Source organism: Idiotropiscis lumnitzeri, chromosome 13 (genome assembly GCF_059441095.1).
Source record: "Idiotropiscis lumnitzeri isolate Australia: NSW breed Sydney's pygmy pipehorse chromosome 13, RoL_Ilum_1.0, whole genome shotgun sequence".
Lineage (NCBI taxonomy): Eukaryota > Metazoa > Chordata > Actinopteri > Syngnathiformes > Syngnathidae > Idiotropiscis > Idiotropiscis lumnitzeri.
In genome coordinates, this window is record NC_142403.1 from 15,794,422 (window position 1) to 15,822,071 (window position 27,650).

The window sequence follows — 27,650 nt, forward strand, 5'->3', positions numbered from 1 at the left end:
TTCATCTATTTTTTTTATCTAACTAACAAGGATTAAATACAAAAATATTTTGTTATCTGAAGAGCATCGTTGCATAAATGACGTTTAAGTTAGTCACAATACTAATAATAATAAAAAAAAAAAATACCAACATGCTTACTAAAAAAATGTGTGCATCAATTGGAGGCAAAATGGAGGCAACTGGACTCTTGTTTGTTGATTTTTTTTTCTTGTTTTCTAAAATCACCCAAAATCAGTCAGGCAACTATGCTATTAGGCTAATGAGTTTTAAAACTTCCTTCTGTAATCGGAGCACAAAAAAAGTAAAACCTTCTGAAGAACAAATAAACAGAGAACTACATTCCCATCATTTTGTCCATCCCTCTGAACGCCGTGCACCCTCATTCAGACATCTGCTACATGTCCACTTTGGACCGTGCCATGTTTCCTAGCACGGGCCGTAACTGGCTCTCCTCAGCAGCTCTATAAAAGCTGCTGTCAGCGGCCTGCCGCGATGGCGCCACGGCAGGAAATGGAGGCCTTACGTACAGAGAAGCCAGCTTGAAACGCAGAGAAGTCGACCTCCTTCCAGGAGTGAAGCAAAAATCAACACGAAAGTACACTCTGAAGGTGTTCAGCTGGGAAGGTGCTGAGACGGTGGCGCTCGGCTAACCGTGATACTTTGGAGAGCACAAGGGGGGGCTTTCAGAAAATTTTTGGGGCCAGTTGGGGGTTTGGTCCGTCAGTGTTGCACTTTGTGATACACATATTGCATGGGCCAGTATTGCCCTGACAATATATATTTTGTATTTATTGTGCAGTAATAATAATAATAATAATTGTGAATGTCCACGTTTCTTTGTTTCCCTGATGGAGAATTTACAAAAGTGGCTCATTGGCTCCTTACCGCCACCAATCAAGCGCTCAAGTCCACACAGGTTTGTGGTTTAAATCTGCGCGCGGCTGATTGACCGATCACCGTTTGGTCGTTCCTACCATCCCGGGATCCAGCAAGGCTCAGCGTGGCCCAATCACAAAGCCTCGGCAAAAAAAAAAAAAAAAAAAAATCCCCTCAGACAGGAAACCAGCTCCAGATGCAACCCCTGGAGGAAGGTAAGCGTTTCACATGCAGCGCTAACCAGAAGCAGGCCTCGCTGGCCGCCTTCACAATGAACCTTTTTCTGGGTGCGGCGACCGGCTAGGGGGGGGCGGGGCAGTTTGTGGAAGGTGGCTCGGTTGGTTCGGCTTGCCTGTCCGTCAACGCCGAAATGCTAAATTGCGTTCTTTGACAAGCACTCTGCGAAGCACAAATATGTAATCAGATCCGCCAATCTGGAAGCCATACATGAGACCTCCAGAGACCGGCCGTAAATCTCCATGTCGGACTCAATCGTGAACTGCAGGGCTGCTGTTTTTGTTGTTGTTTTTTTTCCCCCGCAAACAAATGTGTCCTCACCCTGACATGCGACGTGAGAGTCATGGCCATCGTCAGAGGTGGCAAAAGAACTCACACTCTGTCTGTACTCACCTCGTCGGAGAAGAAAAAATACATTTAATTTTAAATGATAGTGAACAAAAGCATTGCAACAATTTATATGTTTTTGAAAACCACAGCATTTAAAAAATAAAAAATTAACAAGGTTTATTCATTCATTTTTTTTCAAGTTCGGCGGGCCCGATTAAAACGTTTAACGGGCTGCATGTGGCCCCGGGCCGTAGTTTGCCCACGCCTGTGTTAGGGGTACGCATCACTCCACAAAAGACAATTCGATATGATCCTCGATACGATTCAAGGATCCAGAACGATTCCATTTGTTTCGATTAAGAGGGATTTCGATTCAATTTGAGATGGTACGGCTGCAGCTTTTATCGCGTTTATTAATCTGCAACTTGTAAAAGCTCCCCACAGCACAAACCTGCCAAGGTATCTAAATTGAAAGCAAAACAAAAAAAATCAGCAACACCTAGCTAATCTATATCTGGTGTACATCACTCATAAAGACGATTTGATACGTATCTCGATACATGGGGTGCGATGCGATTTTACGAGCCAATTAAATTTTTGTCAAACCACCACAAACTTTTCATTGTTCTTCAGTGTTGCTCGATGAAAGGTTATAAAAAAATATATACGGTATATATAGTCAGTGTACTCACTTATCATAATTGAAAAATCTACTTAAGTACAGTAGCAAGTATTTGTACTTCGTTACTTCCCACAACTGGCCACGCTCGCCATAATTGTGCTTGTGACGTGCTGAGATGACAAAGATGAATCTGACAGAGGAAAGCTGCAGTTTAATAAAAAGACAATTTTCTTTCCGAAAGTTGAGTGTGAACGGAAACCTAACGTTTACGTTACGCCTATAAAAATCCAGTGATGGACAACATCCTCGTACAGGCCGCCGCGGAAATCTGTGATTTTAAACAGAAAGACTACAAGCTGTAAATCTGACCAGAATTCCAAGTATCAACAGTGGAAGAGTAGAGATTAAACACATGCTAAGAGTTTTAGCATGCGAGTGTCAGCGCAAAAGTTTTCACACATTTGCTTGTGAGAACTGATCCATCGTGACTCACTGGGTAAAGAAAAAGAAAAAAAAACAAAAGCCCTAAAGAAGACAAAAGATTTGCAATTAATCTTCTGGATAGTTTTTATTCAAACATTTATTTCGGTAAAATTCATAATTCCCTTTTTATGTGCAATACATTTTAATCAAATCATTGGTTTTGTATGTACCGTTTTTTGGAAGCTAATGCTAATAAGTGCTATCGCTAACGGGGGGATGAAGGATATCCATACTCGTATGTTTAAATAAAAACAAAACAATGAAAGCCGTGAAATGGTGAGAAGTACTTAAAAGTAAGGCGACCTCTCACTTCAGCTGTGTCTCCGTGTAACGGCCGATATAAATCTCTGGCCTGACTCATCGCACAGAGTGGGCGCTTGCCCGGTTTCCTTTCTGATCGCAGCATGCTAACATGTTGAAGGGCACAAAAAAAAAAAAAGCGACGAACGGCACAAGACTGGAGATACACTTGAAATGTCCTCACCCTGAACTTCCCTCACTTCTAATTTAGAAGCGACTCACAGACACAAACAGCGGTCAGTGCGGCGGGAACATCTGCTTGGCACACGACACCCCCCGCCAAGCGGTACGGTCCAGTTTAGTTCACCACGCCACAGTACGGTTTGGAGTGCTAAATCTTAATCTGGTTTGTGTTTATAGGGTTTTATGGACACAATAAAATGTATTTTTCTTAGGGTAAAAAAAAATAAAATAAATCAAGTGCAGTGATATCTTGACTTAAGAGTTTTTTTTTTCATTCTGTCACCAAGCGTCTGACTCTGTTTACTTGCACAGTGCAACATTGCTTTAGTGGACCCGAAACCAGTTGACAGAAAATCTCTTGTCAGAGATCATCAAACTTACAGTATACTAGAGCAGGCTAAAAAGCGTGCCAAGGTGGCAGCCATGTTGGCAGGGGCAACTGTCACATTCGCATCCAATGGATACTGAGGTGAAGCGAAAAGAAAATGCAAAATTATTATTATCATTAATTATATATAATTATTTGCAATTTTGGAATGTACTGTAGTATTTGTGAGTTGGATGCGTGCCTTCAAGGGGCATTTTTTTATTCATTTTATTTTTTTAGGAATTTTCACCAGGATAAACATGTTTGAAAAAATCTAGTTCTCGGGCATGGTGGCACTCCTTCAAAAGCTAAATACATTTTCGGATTATTGATTGATAAACACAGAGAAGGACTCTGCATTACAAATTCAACAGAAGGGTGCCAAAAAAAAAACAATTTTGGTACACTCGACAACATTTGACAATTACAAAACTCTAGTGGGAAAACACATGTTCGCCAGCCCAACAGCTGTTTTGCTCGAATCCAAAGCTCTGAAGAAAGACCGCGTACTTCGACGGCAGTCCTTAATGAGCCTACATAATCGGCCTGCGACACATTACGGAGCTCATCCCCTTCCCACGCACACTGTGAGAATCCGAATGGCTCATCAGGAATCAAGCAGCCAGGACAGTTACATGCCATCCTCTAATTGACTCGGGAGGCTCCGACAGGAGGAAAACATCCTGGAGTAAACACATGCTTGATTACAATAAACACACCAAAGCGAATAGTCAACATTGTCGGGAAAAACAATTCATATTGTCCAACACAAGTATCTGTGGCGCACCCCCATTTTATTTCTAGCCAGGTCATTCATGTAGCTAAAGAAAAATGAGAAAAGGTACAATTGCGTCTAATAAACCAAAGATGTGTACGTAAAAAAGGTGTAAAATTTAAAAATACCCGAATAAAGTACCACGTGTTGGCGTTTTAATATTATTATTTATTCTATTTAATATCTTTCCAACAGCATTGAGAGAATAGACACCTGTGAGTATTGACTATTGTTGTATGTGTTGCTGCTCCATGTGTGTTAAAGTAGCGGTTGTTTAATATCTAAAAAATAATAATAAAATAAAATAATAATAATAATATATATATATATATATATCTATAAAATAAATGAAAAAAAAAATTAAATTTCTGCATACAAGATTCCTACCAATAGCATTCTGTTTGAAAACATTTTTTTTTTTTTTTCTAAAAGCATCAATATTTAGACCGTATTCTATTGTCTACATTTTCGCAATAGTTTAGAATTACAGTGGATTTTTATGTGTGTTGTTTGGACCGACCCCGGTGTGTTTTGATGAGGTCAAGCTGAGCTTATTAACCATCTTTGGAGAAAGCCCAATTCTAAAGACATCTGATTCTACGCTTTTGGAACAAAATATTTACACTTGCACACACAACCCAATTGCGTCACTTGAGCACAAAACATTCCGAATTGTGTCACTTGGATCATGCTGCGTAAATCCAGCCCAAGAGTTCTTTTCATGTGCGTGCCTAATTAAGAATTGTGTATTGCGAGGGATTAAATGAGTCGCTTTCTGTCTCGCACATGTAGAGCAGCAGGAGAAGGGTGGGGTAACCAAAAGTAGGCTAAAAAAAAAGGGGGGGGGGACAGCAAGAAAGCAATTCAGAGTGATTTCACTGCCAGGAGACATGATGCATATTATTCAGAAAATATATATATATATTTTTTTCAAGACACCCCATTCCAACAATAGGGGTCAGTGTTGCACCACCTCAAAGCCCACCAGGGTCCGCAGAGCTTTCCCTCCAAAACAAAGTGTTTCAGCCCATTAGCTGTACCGTCGCTGCGTCCCAGCTGTGTCGTTAAGGCATTCTGCAGTGCTGAGATCAGCAGGCGTTTGGAAGCGGGTACTCGTCACCATCCACCATTGTGCAGTTTCAACTAAATGGAGGTAACGCGCACATCTGGATGATATCAAAAGGGGTGCGAAAGCCTCACTAAGGCCCAGTGGCAGAAAGTAACAAAGTGCACATGATTTGTTACGATACTGAAGTCGATTTTAGTTTTACAATTGCCTATAGTGACAACAAGATAGCGGCAGAGCCCTACTTTTGTCTAAATGAAGTTCCTCAACTCTCTAAAATAATTGTGGCATCAAGCTGCCACAAAATGGTGGTGAAGCACTACTTTTACCTAAATGAAGCTCCTTAACTCTTTCCAACAAAGTTCCTTGGCGTCACGATACCAAATCACTGTTTTTGTCCGAAATGAAACTCCAACTCAGTTCAACCTAGCTCTCTGGTACCAAGCTACCACAAGATGGCGGCAGAGCACTAATTGTGTCCAAATGAAGCTCTTCAGCTCCATTTCACATAGTTCCCTGGCAATAAGTGGCGCCAAGTTATATATATATATATAAACAAAATAATGAAGTTTAGGTGCTCATAAATATCTACATGAATGTAAACTGCGAATATGCACTAAACTTCTAATATTTTATGCAAGTATCTCAAGCATCTGTACTTTTATAAGTAGAGTGTACTTTTGCGACCTGGTGAAGTCAATTCGCGTTTCCTTTTTTTTCTTTTTTCATAGGACCGTCGCTCCGTGTGTACAAACTCAGAATTATAATCACGACCTCTGTCACCGGCGTGGACAAACATGTCGCCTACACACAGCTGAGTTTCCCCCAAACATTTATAAAACTTTGCAAACGCATCCAATGGAAGAAGAGAAGAAAAAAAAAATCTGGCTCGAGTACACACCTGGGGGAAAATGAATTTTGTGAACAGCGCCAAAAACCACAGGAATGTTCAAAAACTAAACAAAATGAGGACAGAGAGGGGGAGAAGTAATCAAGTTTGGAATGATGGGAAGAAGAATTAAGATGCTATCAATGCTGGTGTGTGTCTTGTGAGTCAGAGAGATGTTCAATTACAAGTCAATTACAATTAATTAAGATTATTTATTGTCTGAGTCTGGGATAACTAGTCGGGCATCCGTGTTAACATAAAATGGACGACGTTTTCCCACGAGAAATTAGGAAGTAAACTTGTCCTTGTTGATAACAACAGAAATAATCTGTTTTCATTTTAGGAAAGTGCAACATTAATTTTATTTTATTTATTTATTTTTTTTAGGAAAGTGCGTCAATAAATTGGATTCTTTTGACAAGTGTAACATGAAGTGCTCCAGTAATAGTTTGTCTTTTTGTGCGGAAAATGCACCAAATAGTTTGCCTCTTTTTAGGAAAGTTTAACATCACAGATTTTTCTTCTTTTTTTTTTTTTTTAGAAAGTGCAACGTGGGTTGTCTTCTTTTTTTGTGAAGCGCAATACGTTTTACTCCCTTTTCAAAAAGTGTCACTTTAAAGGGGAAGTCAAGTCAAGGTTGGATGGCTGGACAATATGTTTTACGCGGCCGACTCGTCTAAAAATAGCTTTCTGATTAATATTACGTTTGCAGAATATGCACAAATGACTCATGGAGATGCATAGAAGCGATTATTCTAAAGAAAATGTTTGGCTCCTCTTCCTGTTTAATGGGTTGACTTCTTTTTTGGGGAAGTACAACCCAAATGGTTTGTCTTCTTTTTAGGAAAGTAAAACATCAGTCGGGGTGACGATACCTATCAGAGAAAGTCCTGAGCCTCGATTCCCGGTACTTCTCGACTGCCACGTAAATGTACCAACTACGAAGGCACCGAACGGCTCCACTCATTTTCACATTACAACATTGCTTGGAAAGACTCAATTTATACTACTTAGATGTGTAATAACTTGGAAATCCAGACACTGTTTTGAGGTGAAAAACTAGCCATTGTTACGATCGATTTGAGCCATGACTCAAACATTGGCTGTTGCCAGTAAAACCAACACCAAAAAAAAAAAAAGAAAATGCGGTCACATCCGCACACCACATTTCAAATCAATCTGAACGGAGGTATCTAGGTCAAATGTAGCGCCACCATGTGACCATGTGCGGTGCTGTTATTCATTTCCCTGTTCCTGACTTGGCTTTTGCGAGCTCGCGGCAATGCGATCCGCTGCGGAAGACAAACAATGACAATAAGCCAGGAAAAACACAATAGGACTCCGTAGCCGCGGGGCTTCGGCGGAGCTTGTAAAAGCATGCACACATACGTGCACACACAGTTAAATAAAGGAAAGTACCAAAAGGCATAATAAACACTTGCCGGATTATTTTCCCATCCTGGTTCCACACAAAAAAAAAAGATAGCAAAGGAGCGGAAATGATCAAAATGTTTAAAAAAAAAAAAAAAAAAAAAAGGGAATTTACAATTTGTTTTTCATATTATTTTCATAATCTAACTGGCCAGGGGGGAGGTTTGACCTTTTTTTTCCAAGCACATTTTCACACATGAATTCCCACCGTATGATGAAGTGTATCATGTCAACACGGCGGTCCCTCCCTCGCCTCTTAAAGACTTAATATCGTCGGCGTGGTGGCATTCTGTGCACACACAGCGGGCTTCTGTCACACACACGCGCCCACACCAAAACACTCGGTCCAACACACAGAGACACAAAGATAGATGTGTTGCGCTCGTGTTTACTCGAGTGTCACTGGGCCGAGCGGACACGACACGCAATGAAAGAACGCACACACCCGTCGTAATCCTTCTCCAGCCCGCATGTCTGCACTTGCGCTCGGCATGAATTATTCAAATGTGGCGTTATCAAGACCTTTTAGATACGTCACAGTTTGCATTTTTTTAACAGGCTATTTTTAACGGTAGCTCTGCATGAGATTGTGACGGAATTTCATAGCCCGAGCCAAGACTTTTGGGGTTAGAGACTGGGACAAGACCAAGACTTTTGGGTTTCGAGACCGAGACAAGCCCAAGAATCTCGGAGTTCGAGACTGAGACGAGACCAAGACTTTTAGAGTTCGAGACTGAGACGAGACCACCACTTTTGGTGTTCGAGACCAAGACAAGACTTTGGTAGTTCGAGAACGAGGCGAGACAGCAAATTTATTGTTCCACTTCTAAAAATTATAGCAATGATACTAATCAAAACAGAATTGACCTGACAATGTGCCAATAAACATTGGGGGGGGGATTGTTCATGCATCTCACTAGAGCTCTCCTGTTCCAATCAAATCTGTTTTGAGTCGATTATTCCATTGACTAGTCCATTGAAAAATTGAGTAATCACATGAATTTGCACCCTGTTAGGCTCCAATTCCCAGCCGTTGCCAGTCTCAAAAACGAACAAGAATGGCTTACATCAGGAAGGGAAAACTGCACCAAACATATCATTGCTGTGGCCACCCATGACAGGCAAATTATAATTGACTGCAGTGTTATCCTCCCACCAATAGAGGCTGCTCAGAAATAAAAAAAATTAAATAAAGATTTTACATTTCAGTAAACAGCATCAGATAAAGAAAATCATATACATTATATCACATGACATATTTGGTTTAGTTCCACGATCTTGCGGTTTCTCAGCTATTGCGGGTTGGTCCGGAACTACAAAATTCATGAAAAATGTCAACGCGAGTGTGGTTTAAATTCAGGATGCAGACGCGCCGGCTGACGATCGCATGGATGATCTTCCAATATGTGTGAGACTAAAAGACGCTCCCGTCATGTTAATAACGGCTCAACAGGCGCGCAATACAACACTGAAATCGAACAATACAAACAACATCAAGCTGGGCTTCCGCTGCGCAAACATTCCCAGAGTCGTAAGCCGGGCAGCTCAGCTAAACACACGATAGCTGGGGGACGACCAGGCAAACTTAATTCCCCAAATCCACCTCGACACATCCATCCTTCTTGCTGCAACTGTCCAACTTTTTCCCAGATTTAACGGCCAAGCGCTTTCCTGTTTCGTGAACACAACGTCAGCGAAGTGAAGAATGTGCAAATATGGAAATACGGACACGCATCGCCCATCACTAACGGATATGATTTCGGGTGACATTTAAAATGAAACAAAAAAAAAAAAAAAAACTGTGAAAGGCTGTAAATTTGCCAATAAATGTAAGATTATCAAATAAATAGAATATTGTAAATGATAAAACGGAGATAAAAAAATTCACCGGACAAGACAGTTATACTTCTTGTCCTGTTCTGTGTGTGAAAAATACACGTTATGTTACAATCCTATTCCATACTGACCCAGGAATGTCATCACAAATTTCAAACCGTTAAACCCGTTGAATCGTGAGGGTTTCCCCGAATTGAAAAGGGAGGCCTCCTATCCTTTCGGTGCAGTTTGATAGCCTCATCGTAATTCCTTCAATCGAGAACGGGAATCATAAAACGTTTTGAATGCAGCTGTTTCCATCCACTTCTAAATCAATTCACTTCCTATGCTACCATTATATACAACTAAAAAAAATTTGGGGCATTTTCTTGACTAAATACAATTTTCTGACCAAGGCCATATAACCCAAAACAAATTTACAAAGAACAGCTTTACAAATCCTGAAAGACACAAGCTGCTGAATCCTTGTCTGACTGAGCTTGGCGACAAAGATGGATGGCGACATCAAATTCTGGGCTGGCAAAGCTCATTCCTCCTGTCTTCAGACCTTGTAATCCCCGGAGTCTAATGGATCACCTTCACTTCCTCGGACCACAGACTACCAACCCAGCACGTGGCCGGCATTATAAAATAGAGCTTGGCAAAGGTAACTCACACTGACTTCTATGAGGATGTATAAAAAGAGTGAGAAGCAGAGGGTGTGCGTTAGCGGTCAGATAAATCAGCCACATCACAGCAAAGGATGAGCAGTGTGAAGACCCAAAACTCACAGCAAAAAATAAATAAAAATAAAAATCACGTTCGGGAGAACCCTGGTCTGAAACTGCTCAATTAGAATTAATTAATAATAACAATTTTTTGGCGGGCCGGATTAAAATGTCTAACAGGCCGCATGCGGCCCCTGGGCCGTAGTTTGCCCACGCCTGCCCTAAGTAATGCTCACCCCGATCAGGAGTGAAGGTTCCACCCTGTCCCAGGTGGCTGCTGTCATGCAACAAGTCAGCATCACTGACACTCCCTGACCTGCGTTCTAAATGAAGACGCTCAGACTGCCATGGAGGCAACAACGCTGTTTGACTCTCCCGAGGCGTGATGGATGATGTCTCGCCTCGTAAGGGTCTTTCTGTGCCTCTCTTCGCATCCTCACCCCTCTTCCATCACGCCCCGTCCTTCCTGAGCAGATGGTAAACGCATCGCTAATGCCGGAGTCTGTCTGTTTGCCTAGCGCCTGACGCAGCGCAGAGCCCCGGCCCGCTAAACAACACCTCGCGGGCAGGCGTGCAAGGAGGCCCCCCCCCCTCTTCAAACAACACCACCGGCCAGCTGAGGAACGGCACTGTCACAGTGTGCTTGAAAAGTGCCAAAGTGCACCACTTAGCGGATAAATGCTGTTTGTTAGAATAAGTCATTTTCACACGACCAGCGTTTACACGAGGCGGACAGGGAGAGTTGCGTTGAGCTGTCCGATCAGGTACTGACGAGTGCGGCCACTTAGGGGTTTTTCTAGTTACAAGCTGATGAATGATGAAAACATGATGAGCCCCGCCCCCCACCCAAAAAAATAAAAAATAAATAAATAAATAAAAAAAAGAACGATTCATCATTTAGGACCCAAATCATAATTTCGAGAATGTCAAAGCTAAGTTTTTTTTAAAGGGCTCTTTTGACCCACGCTCCAAAAAAAAACAGCGTGAACAGCTGACGTCATCAAGACGAAAAGGTCAATGATCAATGTCAAACATGTATTAAATATTTATAATCTCATCAATAATATTTGCACTATTTTGCACCACAGAGTACTTAGTTTGAGATCTACAAAATTATTTATTTTAATCAATTTAGCTTGGCTAAAGGACAATGATTTTATTGAAATATAATCTTATTAATTTATCTGATCTAATTTATGTACAAAGAACACATTAGTACAAAATGTAAATTTTTGGGGGGGTTTAAAAAATGCATTTCCACAGAAAAAAATGACAAAATTATACATGACAGAAAGCACATTTTAAAATCTTGCAAAAGAAAGGCCTCCCCCTCACAAGATATCCTTCCTGTCCTTGCATTTTTACAAAAATAGTCTGATTGTTTTTTTATGGCATTTTCTGTCATATTCGTAAATGCCACTGCACATTGCGAAGATTGCAATATCTGTCAGAAAAGTGGCAATACAATTTTTTCCTAAAATCGTTCAGCCATGTAGGCCAACAACTCGCACTTCCTGCGGCGACCAGCTCAGGGTGAGCCCCGCCTCTTGGCTGTTGGTATGGGTTGTCATTTGGATCCAAGACTTAGTGTTTAATACTTATCGTATGGGATGACATCTGCATCTGTTTTTACGCTCAGCTTTTCGTCGCCCTGTGCTTCTTTGATGCCAAAAAGTTGAAAACTACAGAAAGACTATTATTAAGGACCCCCCCCCCCGTAGGCAGATTTAGTCACTGAAGGGGAGTACCTGGGACTTCAGTGTCTGGCGGAACAGGTCGGGAATTTTCTAGATGGTCACCCGATGAATCGGCCATCCAGATTCCGATCGTCGTTATGAGCTATGGACTAAAAATCTTCAAAGGGATTTTTGGGGCGAGCGAGTCACTCCTCGTTCCTCTTCCCTTTCAGCTTGAGACGTTCGGGTGCCTATGAGTCTAAAAAAGATGCCCTCAGGCTTTCTGCCAAGGTCTGGAAGTGGTTGAATGTTGCTCATATTACTCCGTTCCAGAAAAATCATTGTGACTCTTGCAAATTGATCATAGGACGTTTTTGCCGCTTGACCTGCAACATTTCAAACTTTGACTCATTTTGCAAGAAAAGCGGACATTTGACGGAAAATTTAATTTTTAACTGCTTGGATAGAAATTCAGAGGCACAGAACTGCAAAGACCTGCTAACCACTGGGTCCGTTTTTATTAACTCATTCACTGCCAGCCAAGTAAAAAAAATGGATTTTTGACGTCTTTCGCCGTCAATGGCAGTGAATGAATTTATAGAAATGCGGTTGTCGTACATTTATTTAAAATAAATAAATAAATAAAATGAGAATGCTTTTATAACGGGGCCTGAGACCAATTCCGCTGATATGAACCTGCAGACTTCAAGAAAATATTCCAATGCGAATCTGCTGGCGGGGCCCTAAACGCACTTGCCAGAAAAGCTGCATTCGCTTAGCCCAATTACAACAAATGGAGACCAAATGCGTCCGTGTTCGTCGAGGAGAATGTATTCGAGCGAGTTACACGTCTACAGGATGGCTGCCATGACGAACACGTGTACGCAAGGCTCTGATTGGCCCGCAGAGGCTTGCTGATCAATTTTCACGGTCACGGTGCGCACCAACCGGTGCCAAAAAAGCTAAGACGATCCAGCTCTCCGCACTACTTTGGATCCAACTACTTTCTTTCTATCAGTGTATTTGAATTCATCCTGCATTTTCTTTTGGTCGCCCTTTGTTTATCGCTCGGTGCTCTTGGAAACACATGTGGCTCGGTTTGTGTCTTGTTTAAGAATAGGGAATGAAACAATGTACGGCTAATGATGAACAGGAGAAGGAATGATATGCCGCTAACTTTTTTCAATTGTTTCTTTTAAAAAAGCCAATTATTCGGCCTTCCCTTTATGTTTTTGCAGTCATGCTGCAACGCAGACTTTATTTATACGGTGCCCGTTGTGTGTTTAACATGGACAGTAAATCATGTGATGCACGTTTGTTCAGTTTGGGTGGTCATCGGAGATCACAGAAATTTTTAATCGGAGAGAAAATTAATGACTTTATGAGCACAATAAACATGGGGAGTTCAAATAGAATTCCTCATCCTCTCGTAAACACAGCATGAAGATTTTTTCGTGAGGGCCTGAAGCTATGGGACAATGCTACGGCACGAATAATGACGAGGACGAGAATAACATCCATTTAACAAGTTTCTGTGATTCTGTTCTCATAAGAATGCTGCATAGGTTCTCTTCTCTATCCTCTATAACAGGCGTGGGCAAACTATGGCCCGGGGGCCACATGCGGCCCGTTAAATGTTTTAATCCGGCCCGCCAAACTTGAAAAAAATTAAATGAACAAACCTTGTTAATGTTTTATTTTCTAAATACTGTGGTTTTTCAGAGACATATAATTGTTGTAATGCTTTTATTCACTTTCATTTAAAATTAAATATATATTTTTTTCTCCGATGAGATGAGGTTACCAAAACACTCCATCCATCTGCTCCTGGTCCGGCCCCTCGGTCAAATTTTAGAAGCCATTGTGGCCCGCCAATCAAAAAGTTAGCTATGATGCCCGCTTTTAGAGAGTAAACTAGTGACGAGAGCACAAGTGAGGGACATTTCCAGTCACTTACCTAATGTGTTCCATGTGGTACACTTTTTGTACACTGCGGTGTGGGCCGTGTTAAGGCTAATTATTGTCTATCTGATCTGCTCAAAAATGCTCGCCTTTTTTGTTGCTGAATTCGGCCGAGCTAGGGACTCTGTGATTGCCAAACGGAACAAAAATTAGGAAGCATTAAGAGGTCAGCGTTAGTTAGGGCAGCTTCTTCTACTTCTTCATTGAATTTCTTGGCAACCTGGATGCCTTGTGGGATAGTGCTTCCTCTTACAGGTGAGTCTTGGTACTACAGCAGTCTTCTGGTTTGGGACGTGGGACAGTAATAACACAAGCAAGTGCCGTGATGGTCCTCTTGAGAACACCCCAGATGAAAAAAAACCACATCGAAAATAAAAATTAGTCTGGGTAACCTTAAAAACCACTCGTATTCATTTGCATACATCCCAAAAGCAAAACAAAATCAAAATACGCAACCTGAGTCAATTACACTTAAGACTTTTGAGACGCGTTTTTCTCGAAATTCAGATCGATCTTGACATAGTTGGACTACAATCAAACGCCCCACCTGATCACACAATGACCCCCCCGCCCCCCAGGCCCCAGGCATTGAGCTATGAGGTTACAAGTAGACCAGCGCCCCCAGGGAACTATGGGTAATTAATGGTAGAGCAAGGGTAGCCAGAGTCTGTATCCGATTGACCCAGATTGACCCTCCTTGGTTTGTTGCCATGGCGATAGGTTAGTCTTCTCTCTGGGTGACTGGTCGAATCCCTGGGGCAACAAGGTGGGCACGAGAGGGGTGGGGGGGGACAGTGAGCTTCAGATGGGTACAATTACACGCTTCGCAAAGAGGAGCCCTTGTGTCACCTTTGCTTTACCACCAGAGGGGATCGACCCCAACTCCCCCAAATTCCTCCTTATTGCCCCTTTTATCTCGATTGATGCGAGTCAACGCACATCCCGGACAGTAGGGGGCACTGCCAGACTGAGTTTACAGCACAGAAGAATATTCATCACTTGGCCAAGCATGAAGTGACTGCAGCCGTCAATCAATGGGGGCTGATGGTGGTCTACGAGATCATTGTTTTAGTACTGTTGACATCATCACAAACAACATTAATTTTTTTTCAAAAACATTCCCACTGAAAACAAATACGCAAAGCCAAGCCAAGCCAAGCCACAGAACGCTTTTGCAACACTATTAACGGTGATAAATGGGCGTATGTTTTCAGAGGATTTTTTTAGTAACTCTCTAAGACTTTAAACGAACTGTCAACGGTTCTGGTGGGGGCGCAAGATCACTGTTCTTTGTGTACTTTTGAGAGCCGCAAATTAGGTTGAAATCTTTCATGCTTATATCGTCGCAAATCTAACTAGGCACTAAGGTTTGCCTTTTATTTTGGTGAACATAGAACCTGCTTCCTATTTCACCTGAACGACATCATTTTCTTATCAAAATGCAAAAATGAATCGAGAGTCGGTTTCTCTCGTCCCTGGCGTACAGAGACCGTACGATGATTTCATCATTTCACAACAGTGTTGTATAGGTTGCCACACTTGTTTATACCCCCCCCCGCTTTTCCCCCTGGGCTTAAATGTGCATATATCATTATCTAATCTAACAAAAAGAGACAGTCATAGGTGTTGGAATGCTGCTGTCTCCATTTCAGATGGGACACAAAGACACACATCCTACGGTCGGCTGACCTTTGCCGGTCCGCGCTCAGCAGGTAGTGACAAATGAGCTGATAGTTAATCTGTCCTGAGGTGGAGCTTTTTGGCCGAGGGAGTGGAGGACAGAGGCCTTGTTTGTGACAACAGGAAGCTGCCCCCCCCCCCCGTTAGCAGAGTAAGCATGTTAAAAGGATGAATGCATGTATGAACGCACGGCTTCACACGAGCTGCTGAGTAGGGGTCTCATAGCCCCCTGGTCCCAAATTGAATAAGGGATATGAGTGGAAACCCAGTTACATGGGTACAAAATGTCCGCTTGGTTAATTTTGGGGGGATTTTTGTTGTAAGCCATAAAATGAGGGATGAGCAAGCCAGTGATTTTTTTTTTGGGGGGGGGGGCATTCGGCGATCACGCCGTAAACTCCATCTTCTCTCACAATTGTAACAAACTGGATTCTACAAATACGATGGATACTATGTGTCTACCTAACATATAGATCCGATGTTTGATTATGAGATGCCAAGACTGGTCCCACTTCCACAGCGTTGCCATTTCTCTCCCACACGATTAATAGAATAAGCCGAAACTCACATCCTAATTTTGATCTTCTACTCAAAAGCTGTGCTGATCTCAAATCAAGACTATGTAACACCATCATCAACAGGGTTCTGTTCGGTGGTTAACAAACAATTAATCATCAGAATTTTGATGTGTAATACACAGTAAATTGAGTTACAAGCTTGGTAAAAAATAAATAAATAAATACAGTCATGTGTGTATAAGGCGATGTGCCAATCACAAGTGCTTGACTGCTCACATCTGTCCAGAACACCGAGTTCCTCGCGACCGAGCCTCTTCTACGGCCTTGTTTGTGAACAATCTTAATGGTGAATGCACGGCACTGTGGGATTTGGATTTTTTTTTCTCCCAGAAGTCTGCGGCTTCTTCGTGGTGCATGCTCAAATGGAGCCTGCCGCCATGAGACCAAGTCGGCAGACCACACGGACCCGATTCACTCAGGACGCAGGGCTCTGAGAGACCCTCTATGAGCTGCCGAGACCACCTCAGACAAACATCGCTCAGTGTGGCTTTGGGGGGGGGGGGGGGGGACACTATGTCAAAGAAATCTTACATTTATTGTATATGTGGTTTTGAATCATGGCGCTGACTATTCTTGCTGCTTTTGTTCTCATTCGACATATCAAATGCACACTATATAGTATTTCCAGTTTTTAGTTCAGTTGCCAATGCTTCCATAGAGAGTATTTATTTCTATATGTGTAATTTATTGCAATACTTTAGACAACACTGCTGACTATTTTTGCTGCATCGGTTTATATCGCATCTGCTGTGTGCGTAGTGTAAGTACAACTGCTGTTTATTTGGCTCTCAACTGCTTATACAGTATCTAGACATCCATGTACAGTTTTATGCGATACACAATGCTGCTGACTATTCTTGCTGATCGCATATGCTTGTGTACATGTATTTTTTTTTTTTACAGTTGCCCCATGAAATGCTGCTCAGTCTTGTCTGTAGTTGTTAAAACAGTACGTCTTTACAGTGATACCATGACCTGAGAATTTAATTAAAGCTCACTTTTCTCTATTGAAAAATAACTGAAATATATAATAAATATAAAATAAATATAATAAAAATAAAATACCAAGTGACGGCTGATTACTGGAAACATTAGTATGACTGTAAATTGAGATTTGGGTGTGCTGCAATTGTCCACTTTAAAGCTGTAAAAAGAGAATCCCCCCCCCTCCCATTTTGAGATTATCCATTTATCCATCTTCTGTATCGCTCATCCTTACCAGGAACCTAACATAATAAAGCCTTGCCTCCACAGTCACCACAAAATAGAATGCACATTTGCAACTTGATACAAAACAATGCAGAGAGGGGAAGGGTTAAACGAAAAAAAAAAGAAGGGAAGTGCTGCTTAAGGGCGTGGTGGCAGCCAATTTCACTTCTCCTGCCTTTCGCAAAGCTCTAACACAATCGAACAGCTATTAAAACCAAAAGCAATTCCCCACACGGTTTCAATCCAGTGAGGCGGGACATGGGCGACATTAAGCAGAAAGACGCTTAGTGGAACAATTAAAATGCAAGCGTATGCAAATGACAATCGAGCAGTAAAGTGGTTTAATACGAAGCCGGGTTGATTGATTCCCGTGCTCATTGATTTTACCGCGGGACACGGAAAGAAAACAGGTGCGAACGACTGCCAGCAGGATGGCGAAGCGATTAGGGATAAGTAATACAACGAGCAGGGCGAAATGATAACAGGAAGTGAGATGAGTTTGAGCCCCCCCTCCCCCCACCGGCCCACAACTCCATCACCTCCGTTAAAAAGGTTCCCCCTATATAAACAGCCCTCTCTTCCACTATTAAACAGATAGTACATTAGGCCTGAGCTGCGCTGAACAACGTAAACACAGCCGTCTCAAGGTACACGGACGGGATGTGAGGGGTGTGTGGTGGAGGAAAGTGTGTGTGTGTGTGGGGGGGGGGGGGGTGCAATTCCTGGGGAGTGAACTGCATCAGATGTGATCATCTCTGGCCAAACACAGGAAGGAAGACGCTCGCTTGATAATCCAGCCCCCCCCCCACCCCCCACCCCACTCCCCCTTTTAGTATGTATAAGGGAGGGTTGCTTCAAACGCAGATGTTGGATAAGCAACAGTTGCTGCAATGCGGTGTAAATACGACAAAGGACGAGCAGAATGATACGAGAAAGACTTTTCTGAATTTAAGTGAGACATTTGATGGTCAATGGCGTTTTTAATGAGACCATTAGAAGTCTCTGAAGGGCCTGTCCACCCATCAAAGTGTGAAATTAAACAACTAAGTACTTATGTTTTTACATCTTTTGTTTTTTGTGCCTCGTTTCTCATTAAGTGTCTTTGGGGGAAGCTGTGTTGGCTGCATGCGCCACATGCGTAAATCAACTCACTCATGCGCAAGAGTGATTGGGCAGCTTGCGTCCGTGAATGAAATGACAGCAATGCATTTTTCCTCGTCGCTCATAGCACTGCGTATTTTCTACCCTTTGAACATTTTACAAAAGCTATTTGCTGTGCATTAATCCCTCAAAATAATGACAAATATGTAAAGTATATTTGAACGCCAGTGAAGATGGATATATTGTCTGTCTATCTGTGTCGCTGCACCTTTTGTGTTCAAATAGTTTAAAGGGTTGGAATGCCCGCAATATTTTTTGTTAGCCCGTCTATTGCAAATTGCGTCTGCATTAAGCAAGCAGATGTTTATAAATTATGTGGTTTGATTTAATAATTGTCTTTCCATTAGATAAAAAAAAAAAGAAACGGGCCTATCTATAGTCTATCCTAGGGATGGGCAGTTGGTGACCTGCTTCAAACTCTTTTGTTTCCATCCTTTTAGTCTCCCATCCCTGGCCCATCCCAACTGACAACTCTTTATAGCCACAGCAACTAAAACGTCAGCGAAACAAATAATTTAGAAGACGTTATCGGTCCAAAATGGGACGAGACGGCAAAGTAATTGACACGGTTTTAACCTTTTAGGATTTCTTGAGCAGGATAGTGCTGCTTGGGGGCCTACCAGGGGATAAAAACAAGATGTATAAAAAAGTAGAGGGACAGACTGGGGTGGGGTTTGGTCGTCGGGCTTGGTTGTGAGGCTGTTAAACAGTGGGGCGACTGGAGGAGGTCAACGCTGGACAACTCGAGCCCTGCAGTCAGTTACACCCCTTTGTTATGATGCCCAGCACCCTTCATCTTCCAAGTGGCGACGCTACCAAGAAGGGGAAGACCAGGGAATGTCTGGGCTATGGGGACAGACTCCAAACCCTGGGGGGGAGAGGACTATTACAGACTTAAACCCACCCCTCCCCCGTGACTTGTCTTGTGGCATTCCGCTCAGATAAGATGAAAGTCAACTTTGGAGCAATATCAACATTTTTTTCTGTGTCACCCGTCGGAATTATGCAATCCAGATGCTTCATATGAGAGCGGGCGCAAGGCATTCTGGGGGATAGGCGCGACCCCGTAAATCTTGAAATAACAGGGTAGTGACACACGCTTTATTGTCAGCCAGGATGGCTGCTAGGCGTATACAGCGTGACTTTTACAGGTCAACGTATGTCCAGGAGAGAGGTGCAAAGGATAAAGGTGAAGGGTCTGGCAATTCCGCAGCAACATAAAATGACACTTTGCTAAAATGGTTCCTTGTGGTATAACGATTATGCTTCAAAAAAAAAAAAACTATAAGAGAGAGAGAGCGAGCAGCAATATTGGCTTTTCTTCAAAGAGGATAAAAAATATATGCCTCTGTGAGTATTGTTATATTATCAGTTTACATGCGTTGCTCCACCTTTTGTGGATCAAATGCTAAAAAGGTTGTAACGCCGCAACATCGATGCTATTCGTTAGCCTGTCTATGGCATTTCCTTCTCTGTTGTCTTTTGCAGGCCTGCAAGAAACATGACACTTTTGGAAAAACTCAGAAAAGAAAAAAAAAAAAAAAAAAACAGTCCTTTTCGCATAAACAACCCCTAAGATAAGACAGAGGCTGCAGTCACTGAGGCTGCTTTTTCATGCTCAGTTTTGGCGTGTATATACACAACATCTCATGTCAAACACAAGACAGGCAGATAAGAGCCAGGCGGGCGGTTAGCGCGACCCCAAGGGAGACGAGGCGACACGGGGCCCTGTGCAGTCTTTGCATCTGTGCAGCACAGTGACCACTAATAACTCTTGAGCTTGAATGTTTGCAGAGGCATGCCCCCCCTCGCTAATCCCGGCAGAGCGAGGCGAGCGGCCGCGGGGTTAGAGGTGAGCTCGTCTCCGCTGCACGCCTGTCGTCACACACACACCAGAGGTGGCAAAAGTACTCATGCTGTATTTCAAGTTTTAATAATATCTCTGAAATTTGACACAACACAGACAGGAATGTTGTGAACAACTCTGCCAAAAATGGACTGATTTAAAAGAAAAAAGAAAAACACGCCCCGTTCAACTGCCAACTGTCAATCAAATACAATAATGCGACAACAACCTGAAAAATGAATGCCACTTTGCTTAAAGCAAACATTTTGTTAAATTTATCCGATACACGTGCCAGTTGCCGGATTACGTCACTTGGCGGCCATTTTAGCCTTGACGCGGAAACGATGAAAAACTGTCAAAGAGTTTATCGCAAAAATTCAGGGCTACATTATTATACGTCTTTGCACGTTTTTAGCAATTTATTGTCATGTATAATGATCAGGATTTAGAAAAAAAAAAATCATAAATTTACTTTACAGGCACTTTAAATAGAAGTTTTGATACCTGTGTAAAAAAACCCAAAATAATATAAATTAACAAAAATTAAAAAAGAAAAAGCTCAAGAGCTCAATTAATAAATATTTCAAACATGCTTGACTTTACCTTCCAACAATTTGTCTTTTTTTTTTTTTACATTGTGTCGGCCTCTAGTTGAAAAAAGTAATGATCTTATTCTGACTAAGGAGTAAAAAGCAAAGAAATGTAAAGGGGAAAAGCAAAACATCATCAGAAAAATAAATCCTCAGGTAAAGCACAAACACCTGGAAATTTTACTTAGGCACACACACGCACGTGAAAACGATGTAGCGTCAACACATCTTGCCAGTCAGCGCTCTGTGGGTGGCTTGTTGCGGTAGCGACGTGTTTAGCTTGGTGCGCACCGGGCACGCGTTACGTTGATGGGAAGCTCCGTATCGCGCGCCCTGCGGTGTGCTGGGAATCGGAGAAAGAGGGCGTCTGTTGAGTTTCAAGCAAATGGCCGTGCCACCCATGTCCAGCATCCACCCACCCTCCTCAATTCCAGCCTTTCACACCGTGCCCTTTCCTCATGGCAGTCCACCAGAAGAGGCCGTAGGTGCGAGGTGGCTCGCTCAAAGGGCACGGTAGGTCGTAAATGCTACCAGAATAAACACCAGCGCACATTGACCGCATTTATGTTTCAGCTAAACCAGCAATCTGGAACCACCGCTTATGATCTCACAGCAGAAAGACCCACCAAGGTGCTTATGACTTGAAATCTGCTCAAATCGCTTTCATTCGCATGAAGAAACAATTGGCAAAAATTGTGAGGAAAATATGATTTCAAATTTCAGCAAAGCATCAATCTGAATTACGAACAGAATTTCTTACTGCTACGGTTCTCAACAGTTTTAGACCAAACACCTCATAAAAAAAAAAAATCTCGCTCTCCAAGTAAAACCATTACGACCATAATAAAATCAAGCAGCGTTTCAACATTAACACTACACAATAAATTTAAAAAAAGAATAAATAAAAGATGATGCAGTTCAAATGTGTTGCACAACTCAAATACATATCGCACCCAAAAATAAACAGTAAATGCAATTTTTTATTTATTATAATCAAAAAGTTAAATACAACTGCACGGCACTTGGGCAGTGACTCTTTTGAGTACCACTAGAGGGCGCCGATATAGCCACGCGTTGAGAATCAATGTTCTACTCAACTCAACTGGATTTATAGAGCACTTTAAAACGAAACAAAACTGAAGCGAGAACACTTTGCATTTTATTTGGACAAGCAGGCAAGATTTTATACGATCGTCTTCCATTTCTTGACAGTGAGAGAGCTGGAACCGGTACAAAAATTTAAGAAGTGCAATTTAATCAGTTTAAATGTGTGTAAAGAGTGTGGGAGGGGCTATTTTCAAGATTTTTTTTATTTTTTTTAAATAATGTCTGTTTTTAAAAAAAAAAAAAAAAAAAAATTTTTTTTTGCAGGTTTACATCCCTTGTGCACGTATAACAAACGGCGGTTTCACTGGATTTGACTTCAAATTTCCACATGGGGCAGAAGGCCAATTTAGCTCCTGCTTCATGTTTTGCAACACATTGGAGCAAATTTTCAAGGAGAAGAGTGCGTGAACTCAAAGCCAAGCACTGAACTCAGTGGCCCCGCCGTGCCGCCTGCTGCACGGCCCACAGCTGGGGTGGGCTTGAAAGAACTCCCACTGTCCCGAAAGCGACGGTCGCACCCACAGCGGCCCAAGTGGGAAACACGCCAACCGCCATGTTGGGCTAAAAGGAATTTTGTTATGCGATTAATCCGCCTCCACCCATTGAAACCACAGCACAATCAACTCATTACCTCTAATACCTCAATAAAAGGCAGGCCGACATCAACTTCTCGCATCGTGAGTTTGGATTCGCAAAGCACGGCTGACGGCTAACCGGCTAAAACGTTCTAACGTGGCAGTTGGGCTGAGAAAGCCGAAACTCAGGTAGTGCAGGCAACCCGCCATGGGAGAGAAGATCAAAGTGGAGCCACGGAGTTAATGGACGCTGGAACTTTAAGCCCCGAAGTCTTCCTCCTCGTTTTAATAAAACAGCTACAGCCTCTAGCAGGAGAACAGGAGGTTTTTATGAGCACGTTTTCAAATTTCCACTTTTGGCACCAGGCCACTTGATTTTTCCATGATTTACTTTGATTAAGTCGGCCGAATGCTCCTCTCAGTCTTGCTTGTTGAAAAGTGAGACGAGAGCAAGGAGAGGACATTTACGGATGATTCAGTTCAAGTCATAACGAACACGTTAACCTTCGAAACATCATTGGACATTTTCCTCCCTTGCAGCAGTATTTACTGGACGTGAATATTTTCCCTCCAAGCAACCTTGTTGACAAGGAGAGCAATCGCCATTTTTTTCCCCCCTCCCACCCAGCTCTGGCAGTTCAAAAATATGTTAGCCACCGGCGAACAAAACCACAAACACCCACTTACCGGGCCCAGTCCGAGGCAAACTAACTAAATATTTACAAAAGGAAAATGTGTGAATGGCTAATTGCAGAAGTTAATTTCAATTTTCTGCTGGTTAACGGCTTCTATGAAGTCATAGAGACGGGAATTTTGCCAAAAATATACCTCTCAAATTGCTCAGAATGACGAATTTTTTTCACTAAATAAGGCACTGTAAATATTGTTCACCCCGCAATTGAAAATAGTTGACATATTTCTTAATAAGTCTGCCATAAAAATAGCTCAAGGGTCAAGAATTATGATACGTTAGATGATATTACGGTATACGGTTTGGTTGTACATTTTGGTGATTAAATATGAAATGTATATTAATTCTTTGTATGTGTTGGTGCTCTGAATAAGTGTTGAAGTAGCATTTTTTTTAAAGTATATAGCTCAATTAGGGGGCTTCCTATTAATTCCTATTGACTTGCTTTTGGGGGGGGGTAACAGAAAATAACTGAGCACCGGTGTAATCTGCGGCGCGGTGGCCTCACAGTGCAGAGGTCGTGGGTTCAATTCCAGCTATGGTTCTCCCCGTGCCGGCGTGGGTTTTCTCCGGGTACTCCGGTTTCCTCCCACATTCCAAAAACATGCATGGCAGGTTGATTGGATACTCGAAATTGCCTCTAGGTATGAGTGTGAGCGCGGATGGTTGTTCGTCTCTGCGTGCCCTGTGATTGGCTGGCAACCAGTTCAGGGTGTCCCCTGCCTACTGCCCAAAGATAGCTGGGATAGGCTCCAGCACCCCCGCGACCCTTGTGAGGAGAAGCGGTACAGATGATGGATGGATGGTTATAAATGAAAATGCACAAAAATTACATGAGCTCCGGGTGATTTTGTGATGGGCGACATTTGCCGATCATGTACAGGAAATGATCATTTTATTAATTTTTTTCCCTCATTGACTGACCTGTAGCAGCAGCCTCTCGAAAGCCAGACATGCGTCCCAGCGGGGTAACAGAGGGTGTCGGAGAGTCTGCGCCGTGGCCAGGCCCAGCTGGAGCACCCCGCAGTGAGTCTCTAGCGCCTTTGCGTCGTCTCGGAACGGCCGCGCGTAGGAGCACAGCTGCTCGCCGGTCACGCGGCCTTGGGAGGCAAGAGAGAAGATGCCATTAATCGCTGCAACATACACATAATCCGCAACGTTGTGGCTTGAAAATAAACAATGAGGCACAAGGATGGAGCGGACACAAATGGGGTAAGACATCCTGATGGGAACAGCGGCATTTGGTAACAGTACAAATATACAAAAAGGGGGTGAAAGACACCCTACGCGAAAGTGAGTCAACACAATATCGAGGTGCACTAATAAGAGTGTGACTAATACGTGCGAAGCCGAGCTGCTTTTGGATTATTTACAGTAAGTACCGTGAAGACGCGGGAAGAGCAACACTAGGGGATGGACGGTGAGGTCTGGAGGTACGGGGACGGACGGGGGCACGCATTAACTCGCCCGTAACAACCACGTCTTCATGTTGATGCTCCGAACCAGCACCAGATGTGGGAGTATTTCCTGTTGGACTCGGGCGGCCAGTGTTTTCTTTAGCCGAGCCAAACAAATGACTCGAGCTGCACCGGGACACGTGGACGGGAACCGTCCAGTATTTCGGAATATTTACAGGGTTCACACAACTCTTCGGCCACCGTGAGGTTTGGACTTTTTGACCAGATGCAGTTCTCCAGTCACAAATTCAACCCACGCACTTTTCACGGGTGATACGTTAAATGAGAACCCACACTTGTTACACTTAATACATACTTTTAAAATGCAAAATGAAGAATAAATATCAGCACTGCATATTCTGCGTATTCTCGCAAGTTCTTCATCTTCCGTTTCGAAGACGAAGATGATGATGAAGAAGAACGGAATTCGTGGGAACTCGATTTGCTCCATCAAAAGGCGCATTAACCCACCAGGATTTTACTTTGGCGAGAATGCGAGACATGATTTTGGTTCAGGTAACCATTTTGAACTAAAAAGTATAATTCTAACGTAGTTATTAAGTTGACATTTCGTCCTCCTCATGTGCTGCTAACGTTAATTTCCGAACACAGCCTATAATCAGCAGCTTGGGCTTCAACTCTTTTCTTGGACTGCCAGACACACTGGGCTCCGGGATTTATTTATTTATTTATTTATTTTTTGGGGGTGTGGCACTCTGAAAAACCAAATGGCACATTTGACAACGTTTAGAGTTTCTGAACGGTCAAAGGGATATTTCTGAACGCACCCACGATGAGGGAACAATGTCGATGCTTTCAGTTTTTGAGAAACAAATGACCCCTTAATGTATTTGGAATGGTCCAAATTACAAGGAAGAAAATTAGCAAGAAAAGGAACTATATTTGTTTTTCCCGCTTATTTCTGGAATCCCACAAGATGCTGCCAAAGCACTGTCTTCATGGGAAAGTAGTACAGTATCTCTGTCAAGGAATTACGTTGAAGTCAAACTTCCTGACTAAGAATCTTTGTAAACCAGGGAGGAGCTAACTTTAGCCTGGGTCGTTAGTGGCAGTTATGGAGACTCTTAGATGCATTAGCAAATAGATGCACACTTGCATTTTTAAAAATCCAAATAAATGATAAATCACATTTATCCCACCAGGAAAAAAAAGTGCTGTAAAAATCTTCATAGACATTAAATTGTTGAGTCCATTTGAACAATGTTGCTAACCAAAACAGCAGCACCAAAAGCACATTAACTCTAAGATGGACTGTGGAGTCATACCGCGTGTTGTAAATGAGTTCCAGGGTAGTATTAAAGATTGTTCTTAAAATATGCGGAGAAACCATTTTTAAAACTCATTCACTACCAGAAAAAAGAATGAATCTTTGACGTCTTTAGCCGTCAATGGTAGTAAACGAGTTTCATCACAATTAGCGTTAATCAGCAGATTTTTTAAAAAGGTTAAGCACCTGTGGGAACCCAGAACACATGAGAGTTTTGATTACATGGGTAAGAGAGGATGCGTACATTTTGCGGAATCATAAGGGGAGCATGATTGCAAAACTAAAAACTTTCAAAGCAAACTGCCACTTTCCACTGAAAGAATCTGAATGTTTTGAGGCCAAATGCGAGCGCGTACAGAAGGTAAGGTCAAGTTTCGTGCTGAAATTAAAGCATTTTCACATAATAAGCTTCAGTGCGTGAGCCTGAAAAGCTCTTTTGTGAACATATCCCAGCACAAAAATTAAAAAAAAAAATCTCCTGGCAGCGTAATCCACTGGGCTTCACTGGCCTTGATGTGCCAACCATAATTTAAGAACAGAGACGCATCCAGTGCCAGGGCCAAGCTAAACTCCACCGGCTAACGGGCGACTCAAAGGTTGCGCTGTGCGTCGAATGGAATCAAACTTTTTAACGGCAAAGTCCCCGGTCCACGTGCGCAAAAGCATGTTCTCGTTCACAACAAACTGGGATTGAACCGTCGCTCTGATCGATACTAACGAAGATTCAGCACGAGTCAATCCGGGACGACTCTCAAAGAAAGTATCGAGGTTTTATAAAAATAGAACTGGGGAAAGTGCGACTCCATGGAAGAGCTTGCGCGAAGTGATTTGATCACAAGTGAGTTCACACTTGGCGTCACTCTTTGTTTCGATTGGCCGCATGAGATATGAAGTGACTGCAACGCCCTACAGGGACCAAAAGGTTCGAAATGAGCGCCACGATTAGGAGCGTTATTTTCACAATTAAATACAGATTACAGGTGTTTTAATTCAGTCAGCCGAGTTAAAATAAAAATAAATCTTTGACGTCTTAAGCCGTCAATGGTAGTTGATGGTGTTTTCACTCGTGCAGGCAGCACTTCAACAAGCCGGCAAATTAATTACACGTTTTTTCATGAAGAAAATTGGACTTGATAAGAATGAACTTTTTGCATATAAATTTGTGCGTAGTGATAATTCATTGCGGCTACGTCTGGTGTATCAAACTTGGCCACATGGGGGCAGTATACTGCAGTAATGCAGACACACACAAAGACGACTTTCACTGCTACGATAAGGAACCCAGTAACTGGTTTTTCACATGGGATAAAGAATATACGTATGTGAGTATTGTTATGTTGTTGTTCCACTGTTTGTCTCAAAGCCTTATAAAACCGCCAGAGAGATGCTATTCATTAGCCCGTCTGTGGCATTTCCCATTATGTGTCAGCATTAACCGAGGGGACATTTAAAGCAAAGTTTTGGGACTGTTTTAAATCCACAAAAATCTACTGTAATTCTCTTTGTTTGTTTGTTGAGTTTGACACTAAACTAAGTCGAAGTGGAATTAAATGGCTTGAGGCTTCTTTTTTGGAAGAATCTGCCAAAATGCTGCTTGAAGTGAGATGAGTTTACTGACGCCATACAACACGCCCCAAAAAAATCATCCAGACAAAGGCTCGTTTTTAAAAAAAATAAATAAACTGAAAAGTCGGGTCACTCGTATCTAAAGGCGCCATGTGTGCCTT

The 27,650-nt window shown here is 42.5% G+C and overlaps 1 protein-coding gene across 2 annotated transcripts in view; it reads right to left on the bottom strand.

The window, feature by feature from the left end:
* scfd2 (sec1 family domain containing 2) overlaps window positions 1-27,650 on the bottom strand; it is a 78,785-nt gene that overhangs the window by 36,754 nt on the left and 14,381 nt on the right. For both annotated transcript variants that reach the window (XR_015846333.1, XM_088313416.1), the window contains exon 5: window positions 24,103-24,278. Coding sequence is in view for 1 of the 2 variants with exons in the window: in XM_088313416.1 (XP_088169542.1) it covers window positions 24,103-24,278 (176 nt within the window). In the remaining variant the exon portion in view is untranslated. The remainder of the gene's footprint in view (window positions 1-24,102; window positions 24,279-27,650) is intronic.